This window comes from Rhinatrema bivittatum, chromosome 5 (genome assembly GCF_901001135.1).
Source record: "Rhinatrema bivittatum chromosome 5, aRhiBiv1.1, whole genome shotgun sequence".
NCBI classification, from domain to species: Eukaryota; Metazoa; Chordata; class Amphibia; order Gymnophiona; family Rhinatrematidae; genus Rhinatrema; species Rhinatrema bivittatum.
The window spans coordinates 120,103,046-120,127,215 of NC_042619.1; the positions used below are offsets into that span (position 1 = coordinate 120,103,046).

At 47.2% G+C, this 24,170-nt stretch overlaps 1 protein-coding gene across 3 annotated transcripts in view; it reads left to right on the forward strand.

Annotated features, from left to right (window-relative positions):
• KPNA3 (karyopherin subunit alpha 3) overlaps positions 1-24,170 on the forward strand; it is a 276,618-nt gene that overhangs the window by 236,586 nt on the left and 15,862 nt on the right. For all 3 annotated transcript variants that reach the window (XM_029602832.1, XM_029602829.1, XM_029602833.1), the window contains 4 exons: positions 1,551-1,655; positions 1,781-1,852; positions 1,966-2,128; positions 22,894-22,985. In XM_029602832.1, coding sequence (XP_029458692.1) covers positions 1,551-1,655; positions 1,781-1,852; positions 1,966-2,128; positions 22,894-22,985 — 432 coding nt within the window. The remainder of the gene's footprint in view (positions 1-1,550; positions 1,656-1,780; positions 1,853-1,965; positions 2,129-22,893; positions 22,986-24,170) is intronic.

Here is a 24,170-nt window from a genome sequence, read left to right on the forward strand (position 1 = left end):
ATCTCCAGGTCACTAATGACTTCCGCGTATCGGACCATCTCTTCGTCCTTTGGAGTGGTCCCAACCAGGGTAAGCAGGCTTCTAAGACCACGATTGCGCGTTGGTTGAAAGAAACCATTTCCTCGGCGTACCTTTGTCAAGGTCGTCCGCTTCCTGAGGGTCTGAAAGCCCATTCCCTGCGTTCTCAGGCTACTTCGTGGGCGGAGAGTCAGTTTGTCTCCCCGCAGGAGATTTGCAGGGCTGCCACTTGGACGTCTCTGCACACTTTTGCTTGGCACTACCGTCTGGATGTACATGCTCCGGTGTTCGGTTCCTTTGGGTGGCAAGTGTTTCGAGCGGGACTGTCTCGGTCCCACCCAGTTTAGGGAAGCTTTGGTACATCACACTGTCTAGACTGATCCGGGTACGTACAGGAAAGGAAAATCAGTTCTTACCTGTTAATTTTCGTTCCTGTAGTACCACGGATCAGTCCAGACGCCCTTCCCTGTCTGTCTTCTGTCCTCTCGAAGCTTGTTTTCTTGCAGGTCTGCAGATTTCCATATATTTCTTTGTGCCAGATTACTGAGCAATTACACCGGAAGCCTTGGTCGTTTTCTTATACCAAGTTGATGCAAGAGCGTATAGGTATACCATGTTTTTCTACATTATTCTATATTTGCTCCATTGAGCTTTACAGTTACTTGCTTGATCCTATTCTTGGGTTTGTTGTTTTATGCTTTGACATACGTTATACTGAAGGGGTAGAGGATAGGGCTCTGTCCTGATATAGGGCATCCTTCAAGTTTTAGTCTGTCTCCACCTGCTGGAAAGGAGGCTCAACCCACTGTCTGGACTGATCTGGGTACGTAACAGGAACGAAAATTAACAGGTAAGAACTAATTTTCCTTTGGTACCATCTGTTGCTAACTATTTTTCTCTGCCTGTGGTTGTGCTAAAGTTCTTGAAGGGTGAGGTGGGGGCTTTTGGAATGAAGTCTGTTAACATTCTGCAGTCTAACTTCTAATAGTTTCCCACAGAAGGCAAATGAGGGGGTTTTTTTAGGCTTGATTCTCTGAAAATACTGACCCATTGTTTCTAGTTCTTGACTCGTCAGATATTCACATTTTTCTTGCATGCTAAATTTGAATAATTTCAGTTCCTTTTTTTGGAGCGCTGTGGTACCCTAAGGACAGATGGATATTGATATTTACATAATTCTTTCCAACATTCCATGTTGTATAGATCCATTAACAGAAATTAGCCAAGTCAACTTAGTGCCATCTTTTACTGCTGGGAGCAAATGGAGTAGATTTCTCCATTTTTGAAGTACTGGGTACTTGCAGGCAATCCAGATTTGCCTCTGTCAAAGACAGGATGCTGATTTTGATGAACCATTGGTCTGACTTAATGTAGCATTTATTTTCTTAAGCTAATAGTATCACTTTACAGCCCCCAGCCACACAGCTTCTAAATGTTTCATTCACATAGCTTTGTTTTTGAAGAGCTTACCCATAACTTGAAGATGGCCTTTTTAAATGAATATTAAAGAAGGTAATTCCTTTTTATTGCAGGAAGCAGTTTGGTTTCTGTCCAATATTACTGCAGGAAATCAGCAACAAGTTCAAGCTGTAATAAATGCTGGTTTAATCCCCATGATCATTCATCAGCTGGCTAAGGTAAATCACTCAATTGTGCAAGTGTCACCTAATCTAAAACCTGACCTGGAGATCCTATTATTTTCTTTATAAAGCATACTGTTCTGTAAAGTGCTTCTTAACCAATGAACCGTCTTACTCTTCAGGGAGATTTTGGAACACAAAAAGAAGCTGCTTGGGCTATTAGCAACTTAACAATAAGTGGAAGAAAGGATCAGGTAAGTTTCTAGTGTTCTATAAGTGACTTGGTATGCTTTTCCTTTCCAATCACTAGGAATGCCTGTGAATAAATACAAACCTAACAGCATTTTGTTTTTTTTCATATCTTTAGGTTGAGTATCTTGTACAGCAGAATGTAATCCCACCATTCTGTAACTTGCTGTCAGTAAAAGATTCTCAGGTTGTCCAGGTGGTTCTGGATGGTCTCAAAAATATTCTGATAATGGCTGGAGATGAAGCTAGCACAATAGCTGAAATAATAGAAGAATGTGGAGGTAAATATTACATTGTAATATCAGATTTCTTTGTACCTTTAAAAGATCCTAGAATTAAATCCTATTTTGATTGCTAGATTTGTTACTTTTCTCATCTTTCAAATTTAACTCTGGTAATTGGAAATTTTACTTTTTAGTATAGTAACTGGTAACATGCTTTACTGTTAATCCATTAACTGTAAACATACCATTTTTGCTTATAAAGAACGGAGGAGAGTTTATGGATTGCTAACAGTGAAGTAATACTTTTTCACCAAGGACAAGCAGGATGGTAGTCCTCTCACATGGGAGAGATCATCAGATTGAGCCCAGCAATGAAAACTTGTCAGAGTTTCTAGAAACTTTGACTGGCACACTGAGCATGCCCAGCATGCTGCTAATCACGCATCCATGCAGGGCCCCTCTTCAGTCATTTCTTCCGCAAAGCTTTCTCCTCAGTCATGGAGCTCGTGCTTTTTTCTATTTCTGCAATTTTCCACTCTGTCACATAGGGTTCCTCGTGTTTTTTCAGGTCCTCTGTCTGCGATCTGGTAATCTATCGAGTTTTCACAGTCGATCGTAGACTGCTTCATCACCCGGTGACCGCTGACAATCAACCACGCGCCACGTACGTTTTGCGATGGTGTTGACTGGCTTTTGCTGCTGCCCCGGACTGTGTCCACTACAGACCCCCACGAGGCCTGCGTCATTTGGAAGCATGCCACAATGTCCGCAGTTCTGATCTCTGTGCCCAGATGACTCCTAAGGGGCCGTCAGGAACGCCTTGAAAAGATGGAAAAGTTATTTGGGCCCAAAAGAATCAGATCCGTCATCGGCTTCCGGGAACTCTACCACGCTTAGGAAGGAGGTTCTGGTCTCGACCCACTTTGGGTTCACCCCCACAACTTTTCCCCGGTCCCAAGATAGGAGCCGGGGACCGAGGGCTGTGTTTGTCTTCCCATTCCTGGTAGAGTTCCTCACCATCGCCATCTGCTTTGGGCAAAGACCATGGGGTGACCGTCGAGAAAGATCGAAGAAACATCTACATCGGTCATAATCTTCCAAGCGAGACTGTGGACAAGCATCGACATTGGTGCCTCCTCCGAAGCGGTCTTGGGTGGAGGAAGCAACTCCCTCCGACTCTTCCGAAGCCTCTAAGCAGCCTCCAACACCAGTGGAGGGATCTCTGCTGCCCCCACCCCACCCCCCGGTGCTCCGGGGGATGTCCTGATTCCACCACCTCAAGCTGTTTTGTCCTCAGCCTCCTTTGAGGAGTTGGAGAGGCGTGTGCGGTTGACGGTCAGCTGGGACCTGCAGACCTTCGAGCCTCCGGTTTCCACCGGGATAGCCACCGCCACAAGAGCCAAATCCACTGGTGCTTGCACCTTTACTGGAATGGCTCGATATACTGCTCGGTGTCCTACTGATGCAGCCGGCACCGATGCCCCGAGTCCTTTGATAGCCATAGGAGCATCACTGCCACTGGCTCCCATCCCGGTGAGTGACTCCTCAGAGTAGGAAGAGTCATCTGGTTCGGTGGCATCTCGGGGAAGCATGGTGCTCCGCCACCTCCCAGCTGCCCCAGGGCCATCAGGATCGGTGCCTTTGGTGCCCCTGACACCATTAGACCTATCGGCGCTTTTACGGCCTCGAGGCCCGCCAATGGCAATTCTTCGGTGCCAAAGAGGCCTGTGATTTGGGCACAATTGGGTGTTTGACCTCCCTCCCTCCCCCACACACACACACATCCCCCACCCCCCTGGAGGGACGCAGTGAAGGGGAGGCCTCTTATGACCCCTGGGAAGGAGAGGCATCCATGTCCTCCACTGAGGAATTGGAGGATCTGCCTTCAGAGCCCTCTCCACCAGAGGAATAGTGGAAATCCCACCCCCCACCCCCTTTGGAGGATCTCTCCTTAGCAGGGTTCTTGAAGGCCATGGCAGAATCTGTACTCTTCCAGCTTTTAACGGAGCAAGACACTAGGCCCAAGATGCTTGATTCTGCAATTCCTGGATGCCCTGAAAGAGGTAGTGGCAGTATCGGTCCATGACATCTTCAAGGAGCTGGTGGCCCGCCCCTGGCAGCACCCCACCTCTGTGCCGCTGGTGAACCGCAAGACGGATGCAGTTTACCTGGTCCAACCTACCACTGGTTTCAAGCGCTGACAGCTCCCCTCATCAGGTGGTAGAATCAGCCTTAAAGAAGGCAAAGAGGATTTGCACCCATGCCTCAGCTCCCCTGGGGCAGGAGCATAGAGCCCTTGATGCCCTTGGATGCCAGGTGTTTCAGGGCGCAATGTTAACTGCCTGAATTGCTTGCTACCAATTATATATGCCCCACACTATGCCCCACAGTAAGAAAAGAAATCAAGACTTCAACGAATCACAAATCCCCATGGTACACCCCTGACCTAAAAAACACAAAGCGAATCCTACGACAAACAGAAAAACTATGGAGAAGAACCCCAACACCAGAACTGAAGGACAAATACAGGACCCTTCTTCACAAATACACAACAGATATCAACACAGCAAAGCAAAACTTCTATTCAACAAAGATACACTAATACCAGTTCAACCCCAGGACACTCTTCTCCTACTTCAAAGACCTAACCAACCCAAATCAAAATGACTCAGCCCTGGACATCCCCACCATTTCCAGTGAAAAGCTAGCACACTACTTCAAAGACAAGGTCAACACCATCATCACCAAGATTCCCCACCCAGAAGCAACAGAATATCACCCACTCAACTCCACGTGGTCAATTCACACCTGTTGCATCAACTGAAATTGAACCCATCATCAAAAAAACCAACCCTGCCACCCACCCCTTAGACCCCATCCCCATCAAAACCCTAAAGCTCATCAGCAAGACCATCACTTGCTGATGAGCTTTGGAGCTTGGAGAAAATTCTTTTTCACTCAACGTGCAATAAAGCTCTGGAATTTGTTGCCAGAGGAGGTGGTTAGTGCAGTTAGTGTAGCTGGGTTCAAAAAAGGTTTGGATAAGTTCTTGGAGGAGAAGTCCATTAGTGGCTATTAATCAATTATACTTAGGGAATAGCCACTGCTATTAATTGCATCAGTATCATGGGTTCTTCTTAGTGGTTAGGTAATTGCCAGGTTCTTGTGGCCTGGTTTTGGCCTCTGTTGGAAACAGGATGCTGGGCTTGATGGACCCTTGGTCTGACCCAGCATGGCAATTTCTTATGTTTCTTATCATTAACCTATCACTCGAACAAGGAATATTCCCTGACAAAATCAAAAACACTATAGTCAAACCAATCATCAAAAAACCCCAACTCGACAAATCTGATCCAGCTAACTATAGACCAGTATCCAACCTCCCATTCTTAGTGAAAATCCCAGAAAAAACGGTCAACAATCAACTGACAGAACACATTGAAACCTTCAACATCCTACAAACCTGCACAGCATGGCTTCAGAAAACTATTCAGCACTGAAACCCTCCTTCTTACACTGACCGATACCATCCTCAGAGGGCTCGACCATGGTCAATCATACCTCCTGATACTCCTTGACATATCTGCCTCTTCGACACCATCAACCACAGAACACTCCTCACCAGACTCAAAGAAATTGGATTACGAGACACTACAATCAAATGGTTCGAATCATATCTCACAAACAGATCCTACAATGTAAAGATAAACACATCGAAATCCTCCCAAATACCTATCACACATGGTGTCCCACAAGGATCCTCCCTATCATCCACCCTATTCAACATATACCTCCTTCCACTTTGCAAATTCCTATCAGAATCACACCTCACATATTTTGTATACGCAGACGACATTCAAATATTACTCCCTATAAATGAAACCATCGAATGCACCCTAGACAGATGGAACCAAATTAGCACAAAAATAACGCTTCTGCTATCACAACTATCACGCTGCCTCAACCAAAACAAGACTGAATTCCTACATATCTCCAATGATCACCCCTCTGCTCCCCTCAAAATCAACACCCCCATAAAAAACATAGGGGTGCAACTCACACCATCTACAAAAAACCTGGGAGTGACTATCGACAAAGAACTCAACTTCAAGCACCACATCTCCAACATGATCAAAGATGGATTCTTCAAACTGCAAACACTAAAAAAAAAAAAAAAAAAAAAAAAAGCTCAAACACCTTCCCTCACGCTCAAGATTTTAGAACAATCCTGCAAACAATAATCTTCTCAAAAATTGACTATTGCAACACAGTACTTCTTGGCCTCCCCGAAGCCACCATCAGACCTCTTCAGCTATTACACAACGCCGCCGCCAGGTCCTTAACAAACATAAAATGCAACCACATCACTCCCACACTAAAAGAGCTTCACTGGCTTCCCATCAGCCAAAGAATTCAATACAAAACCCTCACCCTCATCCACAAAAAAATAAACAACGAGATGAATTGGTTAAACAATGCCATACTCCACACAAAGAAACCTCAGGTCCTCAGACACTGGCCTCTTAGCTGTTCCAAACTCCAAAACAGCACACCTCTCATCAACCCGCAAACAAGCCATATCCGTGGCTGGCCCTGCACTCTGGAACTCCCTCCCACCCCCTCTCAGAAATGAACCTTCCACTCAAGTATTCAAAAAACATCTCAAAACCTGGCTCTTCAGAAAAGCCTTCCCACCAGATACTTAACCCCCCCCCCCCACACACACACACACACTCAACCCTCCCTTGAAAACGATACCTCTACCGCTGCCACCCACTGCCCTGCCCCCTCGCCCCGCATTTCCATCCTCCCTCCCTCAAGAACCCCTCCACATTTATCCTTCCTAAGACACTCTTAGATAGTATCCTATATAGCATCTCCCAAGATGCAATGTTATAACGTTCCATGTAAATATTTCTCTTCCTCGTTCTTATCAGTTACCTGTTACAATGTAAATAAGCAGATCGCGTCTTATTTGTTTAGTTATATGTAAACCAATGTGATATCTCGATCGAATGTCTGTATATAAAAGCAATAAATAAATAAATATATGGGTCAGTACTCCTGGAATCTGTGGAAACAGGTCCTTGTTTAGTGAACGCCTACCAAGGAAATTCCAGGAGGATTTCCATAAGATAGTACAGCAGGGCATTGAGTGCGATAAGCACAAAATCCGCTCTGCATATATGACGTCTTCGAGACAGCTATGAGAACCACTGCGGTGGGTATCGGAGCTTGGTGTTTGGCGTGGCTGCATGCCTCAGATCTGCGCCCTGAAGTCCAGGACCGCCTGGCTAATTTGCCATGAATGGGGGAAAATCTGTTTGGAGGCAGAATTAAGGTGGCGGTGGCACAACTGAAGGACTATCATGAGACCCTTCAGCAATTGTCAGCTAGTACCTCTGACACCTAACCACCCAAGAAACCCCCTCAGCAATACCCAAAGAGACCTTTTTATTGGCTACACAAGTACTATCTGCCAGCACCAGGGGCCAGACCTCAACGGCCTCCTCCCAGAGTGAGGTCAAGACAACCTCTGATGCCCCAGCTGACTGCAGTTCCACCGCAGAACCCTGCCACGGGCTTTTGACTGGTGGCCAGGGAGCATGAGCCAGCCTGCTCCGCAGGGCAGAGATCCTCATGGCTCTTGCTCAAGTGGTCTCCGACTGCTCCCATGTCTTAGTACACCAGTTTCTATTACTGGGCCACATGGCAGCGATGGTACATGTCACTCTGTTTGCTCAGCCGCACATGCGCAGTGGACGTTGCATTCTCAGTGGTGTCAGGCTACCCAAGACTTGTGTGTTTGTGTCCTAATCACCACACTGCTACAACAATCCCTCCAGTGGTGGGCGACCCTCAAATCTGGAGTGTGGCATCCCCCTTTTAGAGCCCACAACCTCAGGTTAGTCTCACTACAGATGCATCTCGGACAGGGTGGGGAGCACGGTTGTGGGCCTCCGCACCCAGGGGCTTTGGTCCTCACAGGAATCGCAGTCCCTGATCAACTTCTTGAAGTTGCGAGCAATTCAGTATGTCCTACAGTTGTTCAGAGAGAAGCTCCTGAACAAAGGTGGTTCTTGTTCAGACTGACAATCAGGTAGCTATGTGGTATCTGAACAAACGGGGGAAAGGGGTCCTTCACCCTCTCTCAGGAGGCAGTCCACATTTGGTCATGGGCCATCTACAACTGCATCCTCCTCAGGGCAGTGTACCTCCCAGGGTGGACAACACCATAGCGGACTCCTTGAGCTGTGCCTTCCAACCTCACGAGTGGTCCCTCAGTCAAGAGGTAGCAAACAGGATCTTTCGCTCATGGGGGATCCCGGACATAGACCTCTTTGCTTCCTTGGAGAACAGGAAGGTGGACCACTTCTCCCTAGGCCAGAAAAGCAGCCTTTTCGATTCACTGGGGCACCGGGCTGTTGTACACTTACCCTCCCCTTCCTCTCATCTTGAAAATGCTTTAAAAGCTTCAGCAGGATCAGGGCTCCATGATCCTGATCTCACCCCCTTTTGGCCGTGCCAGGTCTGGTTTCTGACCCTAAGGGACCTGGTCTTGTGCCCCCTAATCCGGTTGGGGACGGCTATGGACCTAATTACCCAGGACAAGCTCCATCACCCCAACCTCCAAGTTCTAGCTCTCATGACTTGGATGTTGACCAGGTGACTGCAGGCCCTGGGCCTTTCAGAAGGGGTATCGTGTGTCATACTGGAGTCCAGAAAACTTTCCACCAGGAAATCTTATCTGAAGAGGAAGAGGTTTTCAGCATAGTGTGAGACGCGGTCTGGATCCCTTCTCTTGCTCCCCACCAGTGCTTAGTCTATCTGGTCTGCAGACCACATTGGCGAGGGTTCACCTGAGTGCCATTGGGGCATACCATTGGGGTGCAGATGGTACTGTGATCTCTTCCCATCCGCTTGTGGGGGCGGTTTGAGGGGCTTATTACAACTAAAGCGCCCCACTCGCCCACACACAGATTCCTGGGATCTCAACGTTGTCCTCTTGCAACTCATGAATTCTCCGTTTGAACCATTGCAATCTTGCGACCTGAAATACCTTTCCTGGAAGGTCATCTTTTTGGTCAGTTACATCAACTCACAGGGTCAATGAACTGCAAGCTCTGGTGTCATACCCACCTTATACAAAATTTTGTCATGATGGGTGGTCCTGCGGATGCATCTGAAGTTCCTTCCTAAGGTGGTTTCAGAGTTCCATCTCAATCAGTCCATTTTATTGCCTTCTTTTTTCCCCAAGGCCTCACGCTCACAAGAGTGAGCGGGCTCTGCGCACTCTAGATTGCAAGAGGGCATTGGCCTTTTATTTAGAATGGATGGCACCTCACTACTTATTTACTCAACTTTTTGTCTCCTTCGACAAACAGATTAGGGGTCGCTGTGTCTAAGCAGACCTTATCCCATTGGCTTGCAGACTGTATTGCCGCCTTCTACGCACAGGCGGGCTTACAGCTTGACGGTCACGTCAAGGCTTACAGTATGGGTCACGTCAGTCTCGGTGGCTCACTTGTGTGCAGTTCCCATTCATGAGATTTGCAGAGCAGCGACCTGGAGTTCCCTCCACAGATTCTCCTCACATTATTACCTGGACAAGGATGGCTGGTGGGATAGTCGTTTCAGGCAGTCAGTCTCTGTAATCTCTTCCAGCCATGAAAACCCAACTCTTCCTCCGTGGGCCCTGTCCTTGTGTGCAAGCCTGCTCTGATTAGTGCAGCTCTAGTTGTTGTGCATGTTGGCACTGTTCTCTGCTGCACATGCTGGGAGCGGCCTGAAACTACTTAATCACCCATGTGTGAGGACTACCATCCTACTTACTTTCTCCTAAGACAAGCAGGGTGGTAGTCCTCGCATGTGGGTGCCATGAAATGGAGCCGGGCCAGAAAACTTCTCTGTTTCTTGAAACGACGACGCCTCCTCGGTCCATTCTTTCTTCAGGGGATTATTGAGGAGTTGGATCACAGGGTTTAGCTAGCGGCACTACAAGCCCTGTGGGGTATCAAGCTATCATTGGCACCAGTTCCCGTGCCGGAGCCTGCGCCGTGTCTCTTGAAGCCCCTGTTCGAGCATCTAGACGTCCTTTTTGGCATACTTCCGATGCAACCTGTGCCCAGGGTACCATCAGTGCCCCAGCAGCCACCGATGCCCTCCTCCGGAGCGATTCCCATTATCGGGTCCTACAAGGAGGAAGAATCAATGTGGCCGACAACACCGCAAGGGCGCTAGTTCTGCGGCCACAATTCCCTGATCCTGGCCTCAGGCCATCGGGGGTCATGGTGCCGTGTGTGCCCTTGATGCCCCCAGGACCATAGATGCCCCTGGGGCCGCCGGTTCCCTCTGTGCCCAAACCGAGAGGCTTGAGCAGGGATCCTCCATGTTGGCTCCCAGGGGACCTTAGCAAGGAGGAGCCCCCATATGATCCGTGGGGGGATGATACCAGAGTCCTCTTCAAATGACTCGGTGACCTTCTCTCAAACCCATCTCCGCTGGGTGAGAGGTGTAGGCCTCTGAGTAGATTGTGCAGATATAATTCTGAAGCTGTACGAGTGAGATGGATGCCTTAAGTATTTCGGGTCCTCCAAATTCCACGTAAAAGGAAAAGGAGTTTGCCAAGTTGTAGGCAGTGAAGAGACAAGTGGAAATGCTTCAGATTTTCCATAATTAATTTTCTACCCAGAAAAAGATACAAAATGTTGAAATGATGGGCACATTATGCTCCAGATTGCCCACAAATAACAGCATATCGTTCGCAAACAAGCTAAACCGCAATTCTCATCTACCAATCTGAATGCCTTTAAACTCTCCCATCTCTCGTTTAAAAAAAAAAAATTGCTATTGGTTCAAGAGTCAGCACATAAAGCAGGGGGAGAAAGAGGACATCCTTGTTGCATGCCTCGCAAGATGGGAAAAGAGCTGGACAAAGAGCCATTGACTAGTATTTGGGCTGCTGGAGCTGTATAAAGTAATTGCACCCAAGAAATAAAACTACAAGGGAATCCAAACTGTTCCAGAACATACCACGGATAAGGCCAACCCTCTCGATTGAAGACTTTCTCAGTCTAAACTCAGAAGTCCCACAGGATTGGCAGTAGGGGCACCCTGAATGGCTACCAAAGCTTTCAAAATATTAGCAGCAGATGTACAGCCCTTAATAAAACCAGATTGGTCAACCCCCACCAGCGATCGTATTATGCTATTCAGATAGTCCGCAAGGATAACCACAAGCAATTGTATATCCTGATTTAAGTAGTGATATGGGGCGGAACAAATCAAGAAAAAATGGATTTTTCCCAGGTTTAGGAAGCAGAATAATCTTGGCTAAACTATGACCCACAGTGAAAGCCCCTTGATCACAAGCAGCTAAAAACCATGTCACGCAAGGGAGCTGCAATATTGGAGTTCAGCAATTTATACATTTCAGATCCAAAGCCATCCGGCCTGGGTGTCTTGCCTAGCTGAGTTGATTGGATAGCTTTTTGAATTTCCACAATTTGTATGGGAGATTCCAGGAAAAGTCTTTGAGCCACAGACAATGTAGGTAGTTGAATGGAATCAAAACAACTTCGCTTGGGCTTGCAAATCTGCAGGCTGCCCAGTGTATAGTATTTGAAAAATACAGTTAAGGACCGCAAAATACCTTCTGTATCATTATCCACCCTTCTCGTGGAAACATTCTTAAGTTTAGTAATCAGTCACCATGGCACAGTTGGTTTCAAAAGATTCACTAAGAATTTCCCAGTTTTATTACCCCACTGAAAAAGTTTGAACTTAAAATAGAACAAATTTATTTTGGTTTGATTGGTCAAGACGTCATTCATTTCTGCTTTCACTGCTGTTCAGCTTTCTGATCTGCAGTTAAAGTATCCACATGACGCCTCTTAAGCTCTATTAACAAATATTATATCCAAATCACATAAAGTCATGTTACATACTACCCATACATTCATCCCATTCACTCATTAAAATCTCAGTAACAGTAATAGGATAGGCACACATAACCCTTTACAATCTAATGTCACATATATATTGATTATCCCTGTGGTCTAAATACACCACTTACAACCCTTACAGTAACAATTTATAGCTGTTAATTACCCAACATCTTTTTTGACATAATACAACACACTTTAAACCCTAGAGCCACACCTGGCTTCAATCATGATTGCATATATGCCTAATTGTACAAGTTTAATGTATTCATGTACCCTTTCTTCTGTTATCTGTTTTTCTTTGTTTCTAATTCAAATCCCACTGGAGTATATCTTCTTTTTCAAGATCTGGACCACGCAGTCTCTTTTCAAAATCTAGACCAAATGATCTTCTCTTCCGGTGTGAGATTGAAAAGATTGCGTGGTCCAGATCTTGAAAAAGATGTGATATAGCGACCATTAATATCAGAGAATTGCTTTTCAAACATAAATGACAGATTTTTATGCAGGAGAATTGCCACACCATGCTGCCTAGCTGAAAAAGATGAAAAATAGCAGCCACCCAGTCTCTGCTTAAATTTCTATGTTCTAAATCATCTAGGTGAGTTTCTTGGAGGAAAAACTATATCAGAACCTTTTTCTCAGATCTGTTAACACTTTCTTGCACTTAATTGGTAAGTGTAGACCATTGACATTTAAAGACCTAAAATGTACTTTTACCATCCTGACACAAAATAAGTTTAGGTGCCTGATTAAAGAATTAAAATGTTTAACAGCAAGTCCCCCAGCTAGACCCACTGCCAAAAACCCAGGCCCGCAGCTCAGCCGATCAGGGTTGAAATAGTACAAATTACTCTAGAACACTGTAGCCAACAGAAAAAAAGCACACATTCACATATGCATACACACTCGCACCCTTCTTTCCCAGAGATAGTGTCCCTTGATTCCCTAATAAGGACACAGTCTCCTGAGTAGAAGTTTCCTGAAGGCCGAAGTCATTCCTTCCTCAGCACTCTTTACCACTCTTTACTACTCTTCACCACTCCACACGATCGATCCTGGAGATCTCCCAGTATCCACGAAGAAAAAGAATCCATGAAGATTAACTTTGTGAAACGATGACAAAAATCGAACTCTTATGGGTAATATAGTGAAGTAAGAAAGCGTGCATAGCCAGTTTACACTTGTCAACTTGCATGCACAGAATTGTTCCAGTAGTGAAGTAAAATCGATGCATGTGGACTAAACCCAGTCATTCGCCCAATTGAGAGGGAAAACTTTGCCCTTCCGAAGCGGTATCGATAAACTTATTAGTCTCGTCGGAAACTGAAGAGCAAATTTAACACCATGCTTATAGAGTTATGTACAGTAGGGTGTTAGCTGTTTCCTTGCCGCCATAACTTTCGCCGAGTAATCAGGGAAAATCAAGATATCATATAGTAGTTCCTTGCGCTTACAATAAGCAGCTAATAACCATTCTTTATCAGTAAAATTCAAATATTTTACAATCTGTCGTGGCTTCTCTTCCGGTGCCTCCACTGCGCCTACTCTGTGCTCATTCCACCAAGATGGTGCGATCCTTTTAGCTCACCTCGAGAGCATTTGGCAGCCAGGTCCCGCAGAGTAACAGCTCTTCTGTTTGTACTTTCTCCTAGGGCAAGCAGGTTTGTAGTCCTCACATGTGGGTGACATCGGATGGAGCCCAGCTCAGAAAACTTCTCAGTTTCTAGAAGCTTTGACCTGCACACTGAGCATGGCCAGCTTGCCACTATCCGTGTCCATATGAGTCTCTTTTCGGCGATGCAGTTGCCTCATGGTTCATGGAGCTCCACTTTCTCACAGGACAAGCAGGATGGTTGTCCTCACAAATGGGTGACATCGAGGATGGAGCCCAACCACGGAAAACTTCTGTCAAAGTTTCTGGAACTTTGACTGGCCCCTACTGGGCATGCCCAGCATGGCACCAACCCTGCAGCCAGCAGGGGTCCCCTTTCAGTCTTCTTTTTTCCGCGCAGCAGTAGCCACGCGGTTAAGGTGCTCTTACCACATTCCTGACAGGAATTTCTTCTTGAACTTCTTTGAAGTAAAATTCGCCCCACAGGGGTCCCCCTACTATCTAAATTTAGCCTGCGGTACTTCGGTAAGTTTTTTGCCGTTTTTTGCCGATTACAGTCGAGTTCGGCCCTCGCGGCCTGCTGGCCGTCGACCGTCCCGCGGCTAAATTTTTGATCAATGGCCATGGCGTCGGGGTTCGGTCGGTGCCCAGATTGTACGCGCACCATGTCTATCACAGACCCTCACAGAGTCTGTGTATTATGTTTAGGGAGTGAGCATGATGTCCTGACTTGCACCAAATGTGCTCTTATGACACCAAAAGGTCGCAAAGCCAGAATGGAGAAGATGAGACTCCTGTTCCATGCTCATACTCAGACGCCGTCCATCGCATCGACGTCCTCGGAACCGGCACCGTCTGAGTCCTTCCATCGTCGGCAACCTCCCGGTGACCGTCTGCCATCGACGTCTCCACGACCATCGACTCCCATCCCTTCCCCCGAGGATCGTGGGGATCGGAGGGAAAAGCATCGTCATCAACATCGCAAGTCTCGGACCGTCAAGGAATCGAAGTCATCGACCTCGGTACCGTCCGAGCCTCCACCGAAGAAGTCTCGATCAGAAGTGGCACCGTCCATTTCTGTTTCTGAGACACCGAGGCAACCCTCACCCCATCGGGGTTTGGGAGCCGCGATTCCACCGGTGACGGTGGTCCCTCCGGCTCAGCCTCAGCCTCCCTCTTCCGCGGAGCCGGGTATTGTTACCCCTGGTCTCCGGGAAGAACTGGACCGGCTGGTCCAGGAGGCCATCGATAAAGCGATGCAATGGTTCCAGTCTCCTTCGGCACCGACTCCGCCACCGAGAGTGGAACCAGTCACCGACCCGATTCCAGCAGCGCTGGCACCGCTGCTCGCCCGGATGGAAACGCTCATGACCGCCCTTCCACCGGTGATACCTAGGTCACCGACAGCACCGGTGCGCTCCCCGATGCCAAATTCATCGGGTGCAGAAACACCGTATCGAATTCCTCCTTCGGGAGTGGTCCCATCGATGCCGTGTCGTCCCTCGCCACAGATACATTCCTCCGGGGCGATACGCACATCGGCTCCATCGATGCCTTCGATGCCCGCACCGATGCCTCCAAAGGTATTTTCGATGCCCCCGGTGATTCCTTCGGGATTCTCGGAGCCTCAACCAGGACCTTCAGGTATCCAACCCCCTCGTGTTCCTACAGGTCAGCAACCTGACCCTTATGACACCTGGGGTGATGATACTTCCACAGATACCGATGATTTACCTTCACCACCCTCTCCTGCTGAAAGCAGAAAGCGTTCTCCCTCTGAGGACCTCTTTCACAAATTTTGTGAAGGAAATGTCGGAATTGGTCCCTTTTCAGCTTCAATCGGAGCAAGATGACAGGCACCAAATGATGGAATTACTCCAATTTTTGGATGCCCCAAAAGTCATCACTTCCATTCCAATTCATCAGGTTTTTCTAGACCTTCTAAAAAAGAATTGGGAAACTCCTGGATCTGTTGCTCCAGTAAACAAAAAAGCTGATTCTACTTACCTTGTACAGTCAGCACCTGGCTTTCAAAAACCACAGCTAGACCACCACTCTGTTGTGGTAGTCAGCTCAAAAGAAAGCTAAAAGAATGAAGCCATACTCATCCATACCTCCTACTAAGGAGAGCAAGTTCCTAGATAGTATAGGCAGAAAAGTATACCAAGGAGCCATGCTCATTTCCAGGATAGCTTCTTATCAGCTGTATATGACCCAGTACAATAGGGTCATTTTTAAGCAGATACAAGAATTTTCAGATACCTTACCAGAACAATTCCAACACCACCTTCAAACCCTAGTACTTAAAGGATTTGAAGGTGGAAAGCATGAGCTAAGAACATCTTACGACATCTTTGATGCTTCCACTAGACTGCTACAGCCATCTCAGCAAGACGCTGGGCTTGGCTTAAGTCTTCTGACCTTCGCCCGGAGGTTCAGGACAGGCTCTCCGACCTGCCCTGTTTAGGGGATAATTTGTTTGGTGAGCAAATTCACCAAATAGTTGCTGAATTAAAGGATCATCACAAGACCCTTAAACAGCTCTCATCGATTCCTTCTGACTTCCCTTCTAAACAACCATTTAAGAGGGAACCTAAAAAGTCATTCTTCCGTCCACGGAAGTATTATCCCCCACACACCAAGTCCAGGTCAACGAGGCCGTATCAAAAGCCTCAGCCTCGCCAACCTCGAAAGCAAAAGCCCACAACAGCTCCGCAACCAGGCCCTGCGTCGGGGTTTTGACTTTCACTTAGAGAGCAGATGCTTAATCCCTCTACCAAACATACCAGTAGGAGGTCAACTAAGCCACTTTACAGAAAAATGGCATCGCATCACCACAGATCAATGGGTGCTAGCGATAATTGCACAAGGTTACCATCTAAACTTCCTAACTCTTCCTACGGACTCTCCACCTCTGCAAGTGTGGAGACTTACCGACCACTCTGTTCTTCTAGAGCAGGAAGTTTCCCTTCTCCTCCAGTCCAACGCTATAGAATCTGTTCCTCTCTTGCAACACGGACTAGGGTTCTACTCCAGGTACTTTCTGATCCCAAAAAAGTCAGGAGGACTTCGACCAATCCTGGACCTATGGGCCCCTCAACAAGTACCTTCACAGAGAAAAGTTCAAGATGGTAACCCTGGGCTCGCTTCTCCCTCTGCTGCAAAGAGAGGACTGGCTCTGCTCTCTAGATCTCAGACGCTTATACCCACATTGCGATAACTCAATCTCATCGCAAATACCTCCGATTTCTAGTAGGCCAAAACCACTATCAATACAGAGTGCTCCCATTTGGCCTAGCATCCGCACCGCGAGTTTTCACCAAATGTCTCGTAGTGGTTGCAGTGTTCCTCAGGAAGGAAGGTGTCCATGTCTACCCCTACTTGGACGATTGGTTGATCAGGGCCACAACCCAGCAAATTGCTCGGTCTTCCCTGACCCTGACAATTCGAACTCTAATTTCTCTAGGATTTCTTGTCAACTACAAGAAATCCTATTTACTCCCATCTCAAACCTTATCCTTCATTGGAGCAGACTTTGACACCTTACAGGCAAAAGCCTTCCTTCCTCATCAACGTGTTCAAACCCTTGTGTCCCTAGCTTGCCAGTTGCAGTCTCAACCCACAGCAACAGCTCGCCAGTTCCTCATTCTGCTGGGACCATGGCCTCCTCAGTTTGTGACTCCAATGGCCCGTCTGGCCATGAGGGTCATGCAATGGACTCTGAAATCACAATGGATCCAAGCCACTCAGCCTCTGTCGACCATTGTCCACATCACCGATGCACTCCGTCTGTCTCTTGCATGGTGGACAAATCAATACAACCTCCTCCAAGGTTTGCCCTTTCATCCACCAGACCCTCAAATAATTCTCACCACCGACGCCTCCAATGTCGGCAGGGGAGCCCATGTAAACAATTTACAAACCCAAGGATTCTGGTCTCTAGAGGAAGCCAAACACCAGATAAATTTCCTGGAGCTTCGAGCAATCCAATATGCTCTCCGGGCTTTTCAAGATTGCCTATTAAATCACATAATCTTGATTCAGACGGACAACCATGTGGTACATCAACAAGCAGGGAGGCACAGGCTCCTTCCTTCTCTGTCAGGAAACTGCACAGATTTGGGCAGAAGCCCTCTCCCGTTCCATGTACCTCAGGGCCACCTACTTGCCGGGAGTAGAAAATATCTTGGCAGACCGGCTGAGCCATGTCTTCCAACCACACGAGTGGTCACTCGATCCCTTGGTAGCGACCTCTCTTTTCCAGAAATGGGGTTATCCCCACATAGACCTCTTTGCGTCCCCTCAGAACCACAAAGTGGCCAATTACTGCTCTCTCATTCGGACTCAGCACTCCGGCCCAGGGATGCATTCTCCCTCCCGTGGACAACCGGTCTGCTTTATGCATTCCCTCCACTTCCTCTTCTGTCGAAGACTCTTGTGAAGCTACGTCAGGACAAGGGAACCATGATCCTGATAGCACCGCACTGGCCACGCCAAGTGTGGTTTCCCATACTCCAGGATCTCTCCATCCGCAGACACATTCCCTTGGGAAAGGACCCGCATCTGATCACTCAAAACGACGGATGCCTCCTCCATCCCAATCTCCAAGCCTTGTCCCTGACGGCATGGATGTTGAAAGGTTAGTCCTTCAACCACTTAACCTATCGGATTCAGTTTCTCGTGTCCTCATCGCTTCACAAAAGCCTTCCACAAGAAAATCTTACTCCTATAAATGGAAAAGGTACACATCATGGTGCACTTCTCGGTCCCTTGATCCCCTTTCTTGTCCAATTCCTAAATTTTTGGACTATCTTTGGCATTTGTCAGAATCAGGTCTGAAGACCTCTTCCATTAGAATGCATGTCAGTGCGGTAGCCGCCTTCCATAAAGGTATTGGGGGTGTCCCTATTTCAGTACAACCCCTTGTAACATGCTTTCTTAAAGGCTTGCTCCATTTGAAGCCACCTGGGACCTTAATCTGGTTCTTGGTCACCTTATGAAACCACCTTTCGAACCTCTTCACTCCTGTGATCTTAAATATCTCACATGGAAAGTGATTTTCCTTTTGGCTATCACTTCAGCTCGCAGGGTTAGTGAATTACAGGCCCTAGTTACCTACCCGCCTTACACTAAACTCCTGCAGGACTGGGCGGTACTCAGCACTCACCCTAAATTCTTACCTAAGGTAGTTTCGGAGTTTCATATCAATCAATCCATCATACTACCTATTTTCTTTCCCAGGCCCCACTCCAACTCCGGGGAACAGACTCTGCATACCCTCGACTGTAAACGAGCTCTAGCTTTCTATCTAGACCGTACAGTTGCCCATAGGAAGAGCACTCAATTATTCGTCTCTTTCCATCCTAACAAGTTAGGGCAACCTGTGGGTAAGCAGGCTCTTTCCTCCTGGTTGGCGGACTGCATCTCTTTCTGCTATCAGCAGGCTGGCATTCCCTTTTAAGACTGTGTCAAGGCACACTCTGTGAGGGCCATGGCAACTTCAGTAGCACACCTTCGATCGGTGCCGCTTCCTGACATCTGCAGGGCTGCTACCTGGAGTTCTCTCCATACATTTGCAGCCCACTACTGTTTGGACAAAGCTGGAAGACAGGATTCCATCTTCGGCCAATCTGTCTTGCGTAACCTTTTTCCAACATGACGTACCAACACCCTTCCGCCTACCCAGTGGGGTGCGAATGTCCTCTACCAAATTCCACCCCAGTTGTTGTGCCTGTTGCACGCCGTTGGGTACTTTTGGTGCACGTCCGGACATCCTCAGCTCGGTACTCACCCATTTGTGAGGACAACCATCCTGCTTGTCCTGTGAGAAAGCAAATGTTGCTTACCTGATGTAACAGGTGTTCTCACAGGACAGCAGGATGTTAGTCCTCACGAAACCCGCCCGCTGCCCCGCGGTGTTGGGTTTGTTTTTCTTATATTTTTCGGCACTGCCTGTAGCTTTGAAACAAGACTGAAGGGGGACCCCTGCTGGCTGCAGGGTTGGTGCCGTGCTGGGCATGTCCAGTAGGGGCCAGTCAAAGTTCCAGAAACTTTGACAGAAGTTTTCCGTGGTTGGGCTCCATCCTCGATGTCACCCATTTGTGAAGACTAACATCCTGCTGTCCTGTGAGAACACCTGTTACATCAGGTAAGCAACATTTGCTTTTTCTCGTTTTTGTTAAAAATTAGCTTTTTCCTGGTTCCATCATTTGTTCCCGTTCGCGTGGTAGGTTAAAATCACTGTTTTTCACTTCTTTGCAGTCTATTCCCAGAACTTCGCCTCTCGGTGACTGCCGTTCATAGACTGCACGTCGGGTAGCTTTTATAGCGTCATCCAGCTTTCGTTGGTGCCCGCAGACCATGTCCATCACAGATCCGCATGAGGGGTGTATCCTCTGCCTGGGGGGTCTCCAACAACATCCATGGGTGTCAGCTGTGTGGCCAGATGACCCCCAAAGGGCGTTGTATGTGCCTTAATAAGATGGAGAATCTTTTCAGCTCTGCAAAGTCCACTCCATCTACGCCTGCGTTGGAGTAATCGACGTCGATGAGAGGCCCTCGATATGCACCCTCCCACTACTCCTCTCTCCACCTCTTCGAAGGATCATGGGAATGGTGACCGATCCTCCAGGATCTCACCAGTATCCCAGACATCAGGATACTCCGCCTACTCGGCGCTGGGGAACAATCAGGCCGAGCACCATGGGAGATCCCGCAAGCATTTCCACCGGATTCTGTTGGCACGCGGCTCTGGGTGCGGTGCTGGCAGTGGCCGCATCTCCACCAGAGCAACCCCGGCCATCAGAGGGCCCATCCTCCTCCGTCCCCAGGAGACCTAGGTGTTCCCCACAGATATCTGTACTGGGCACCATGCCACCTCTGAGGACTGAGGAAGAGCTGGTGACACCTTGTCCTCTTCCCTCAGTCTTGGCCTCCATGGACTTTCAAGAGGAGTTGGACTGCAGGGTGCAGACCGTGGTGCTCAGAGCATCGAGCCACCTGCGCCACCGGCTCCTTATGCCATTGCTGGAACACCCGCTGTCTGCCCTAGCACCTCTGCTTGAGCATCTGGACGTCCTCTTAGGTGCCCTACCAGTGCCTGAGGGGCCTTCGGTTCCCTGGCAGCCACCGATGCCCCCCTCCGGAGTGATCCCTATCATCTGGTCCTCCGAGGAGGAAGACACAGCCGGTGCCATATTCCTGAGGCCTCGATTCCCCGAGCCTTTACTGGGACCCTCTGGCCTTGCGCGTCCTCTGGTCCCCTTGATGCCAGGGGAACTGTTGATTCCCGCAGTGCCCTTGAGACCTCCAAAGCAGTCAGAACCCAGGGCTGATACTCTCCGCTGGCCCTAGTGAGGAGGAAAGGTCTTATGACCCCTGTGGGGACGATTCCACGAAGTCTTCCTCAGAATACTCGGACGACCCCCCTCTCTGAGCCTTCCCTGACTGAGGAACTGCATCTGTCCCCTCCGGAGGATCTGTCCTTTGCGGGCTTTGTTAGGGCCATGGTCTAGGTTATTCCCTTCCAACTGCTTACAGAGGAGGATGTGCAACATAAAATGTTGGAGATACTCCAGTTTGTCGACGCTTTTAAGGAGATCATAGCAGTTCCCATCCACGACATCTTCAGTGACCACCTCCTTCGGATGAAGGAGCACCTGATCTCCATCTCCCCTGTCAATAGGAAGGCGATGCCACCTATTTGGTGCAGCAAGCTTTGAGACGCAGCTCCTCCCCCACAAGTCGGTGGTTGTGGAGTCCGCCCTTAAAAAAATATTTTAAAGCCAGGTGCTTCTGAACCCACGCCTTGGCCCCTCCAGGGCGCGAGCATAGGGAGCTCGATGTCTTGTTCCGCAGTCTTCCAGGGTGCTGTACTCATTGCCCGTGTTGCCGCGTACCAGTTGTGTCAAACTTTAAATTCAATGACTTACAATGGAGATCAAGAGAGAGATTTAAAGTTGTACTTACAAATCTCTTTAGAATTTCTGTTAAGAAAAGGGCGAAAAATCCAAATCAGCTTTTCCAAACAAAGCCGCACGCCCGGCTTTGGCAGCACGTCTGCTTCGCGCCGTAGGGGGGTCCGGTTTTAAAGTCCCTGGACCCTCCCCCAAGTGACGTCAGCAGCAGCGGCAAGATGTTCTCTCAGCTGAAGGGCCAGATAATTTCAGCTGAAAAGTTCAGTCGGGGCAAGAATTTCTCACCCTTCTTTCTCTTTCTCTGGGCCTCCAACTGCATTTTAATATACTGGACATCTCCCTCCCTACTGAACCACTCTACCATTTTGTTTTGTTTTAAATGAATATCCTAGGGCTAAGTGACTACTTGTTTTTCTGCATTAGCCATCCTGTTTATCAGAACGTCTGGTAATGTCATTGAGCTTTTCAGTCAGTGTGGATGCCAATATTTCCACATTTCAAAAACCTTATGCTTTCAGGTTCCTTCTGCTTGGTAATTGTTGCTGGTCTGTCTTACTGTCACCCATTTGTGAATAGCTGAGACTAGATAAATAGTATTTATCATGAAGACTCATATATGCAAATTTATCTCAAACATGTTCATTGTGAATAACCTGAAAACCCAACTGGCTTTGGGGTCTCCAGAACAGGTTTGGGAAGCCCTGCACTAAAGCATCTTTCTTGGGATTTATGTGTTTCCCACTCTGACTTCAGTGTGCTGCCACTGTAACCACAGACCTAAAAAGGCTCATACGCCATATAGTAAGATGTATCTCATAGGCCCTGGGGAAGGGAGGTGGCTGCTTCTGTATCAGGTTTTTCAATATCAACTTTTTATGATTCTGTTCTTTCATTTTTTGGGCTTATTTCTAGTTTGCAAATTTTGTCCAAAATATTAGCTTTACCTTTTTTTCAGCGTATTAAGTGCCAAATACGCCACATTCTTGTTTTTGAAAGCACTTTTCTGAGTTCACTCTCCAGCTGTTCATTCTGTATTTTATATAGTTTGTATAAAAAAAAAGCATAGCAGCAGTCCAGTTCCATTAGAACCAAAAAGATTGTGCTGGCTAAACAAGAGGAGAAATGTCATATATGATGGATTGTGAAAGTAAGAAATAAAAAAGAAAAATAGATGCCTAATGATCTTAGCTATAGGTACCAGCTGAATCATTTTAGTAATAGCTTTAATTTAATGTATCTTTGATTTTTGTGAAAGGTTAACTTTTATACAGTTCATAAATAGAACAATATATCACCCACTTTACAATTTAGTGTTTCCATTTTAAATCAATGTTTTTTTTCCCTTAGGCTTAGAGAAAATTGAAGCCTTACAGCAACATGAGAATGAAGACATTTATAAACTAGCCTTTGAAATCATAGATCAGTATTTCTCTGGTGATGTAAGTAAATTAAAGGGTGTTATACATGTTCTTATATCTTGACATAACTTTTGAGGCCAATGCAATAAAGTGCGCTCAGCCTAGCGCACAGATCAATGCGAGCTTGGATGCACTAGAGCAACACTTGATGCAATAAGAGGATTAGTGCATCCAAACTCACATGTAGCTGAATAGTGTGCATCACATGTAATTAACATGTATTGAAACTATTAGCTATTAACCCCCTGATGCAGAAATTTGCCATGTGCCAATGCGCACTTTTTAACATGGCAAATGTAATGCCAGCCCTGGAGCTGGTGTTAAATCTTTCTGCCCGTCAAGGACTCAGTTAAAAAGCAAAAATACTGTTTTCTCGTTTTGCTTTATCTGCATCTGGTTTTACCAGCGCATACAGGTTGTTTCTACTGTCTTGTCTGGGTGACAGTTTGGGGGGGTTTTTGGGCGGTTTTTTTGTTTTGGGTTTTTTTCTAAAGGGATGCATTAGCTTGTACTGCTTCTAATCCCTTGCTTCACCAAGTTGATAGATTTTTTTTTCTCCCCAGATTGGGCTGCTCAGTACGAACGCCCGTTTTACCGCGCAATTTTATTACATTGACCTCTCTGTGGTTGTGGCAACAGTGAGTGTGGGTGTCCGGTGATCATTAGTGCTTTTTCTCCCATTAATCTGAAGCTCGATTGAATGCAGTTCCCAAGGAGGTGTAAACATGGCATCCTTGGTCAGTGCTGTTTGCTGGCTGGGATTGTAGTGTGCATAGAGGGAAATGACTTATTGGGAGCTGTGGCAGAATTGTATGTAAACATACCTCATAATGGAATCCCAGCATAAATTTCTAGGGTACACTGTGTGTGCTGGGTATTGGCATATCCCTGTCTCTAGTTTTTTGAATATGTGATGGTGGTAAATAGTTAAACTATTTTCCTCTCTCTAGTGTTTCACACTTTGTTGTGCAAGATATTAATTTACATACAACATTTCTTCATATTCCAATTTAGATATTGCTCAAATTTGTGCCACAATGGGTGTGGCTTATCTTTGAACCTTCCTGCCTCCCGCCTCTCCCCCTCCCCCCCCCAACACACCTACTTCTAAAGTTTGGGAGGAAGAGTAATATGAGCATTGAACTAAATTCCAGACCTCTAGGGCGTCAATTTGATACCTGTCTGTGAGGTTAGGTGAATTAACTG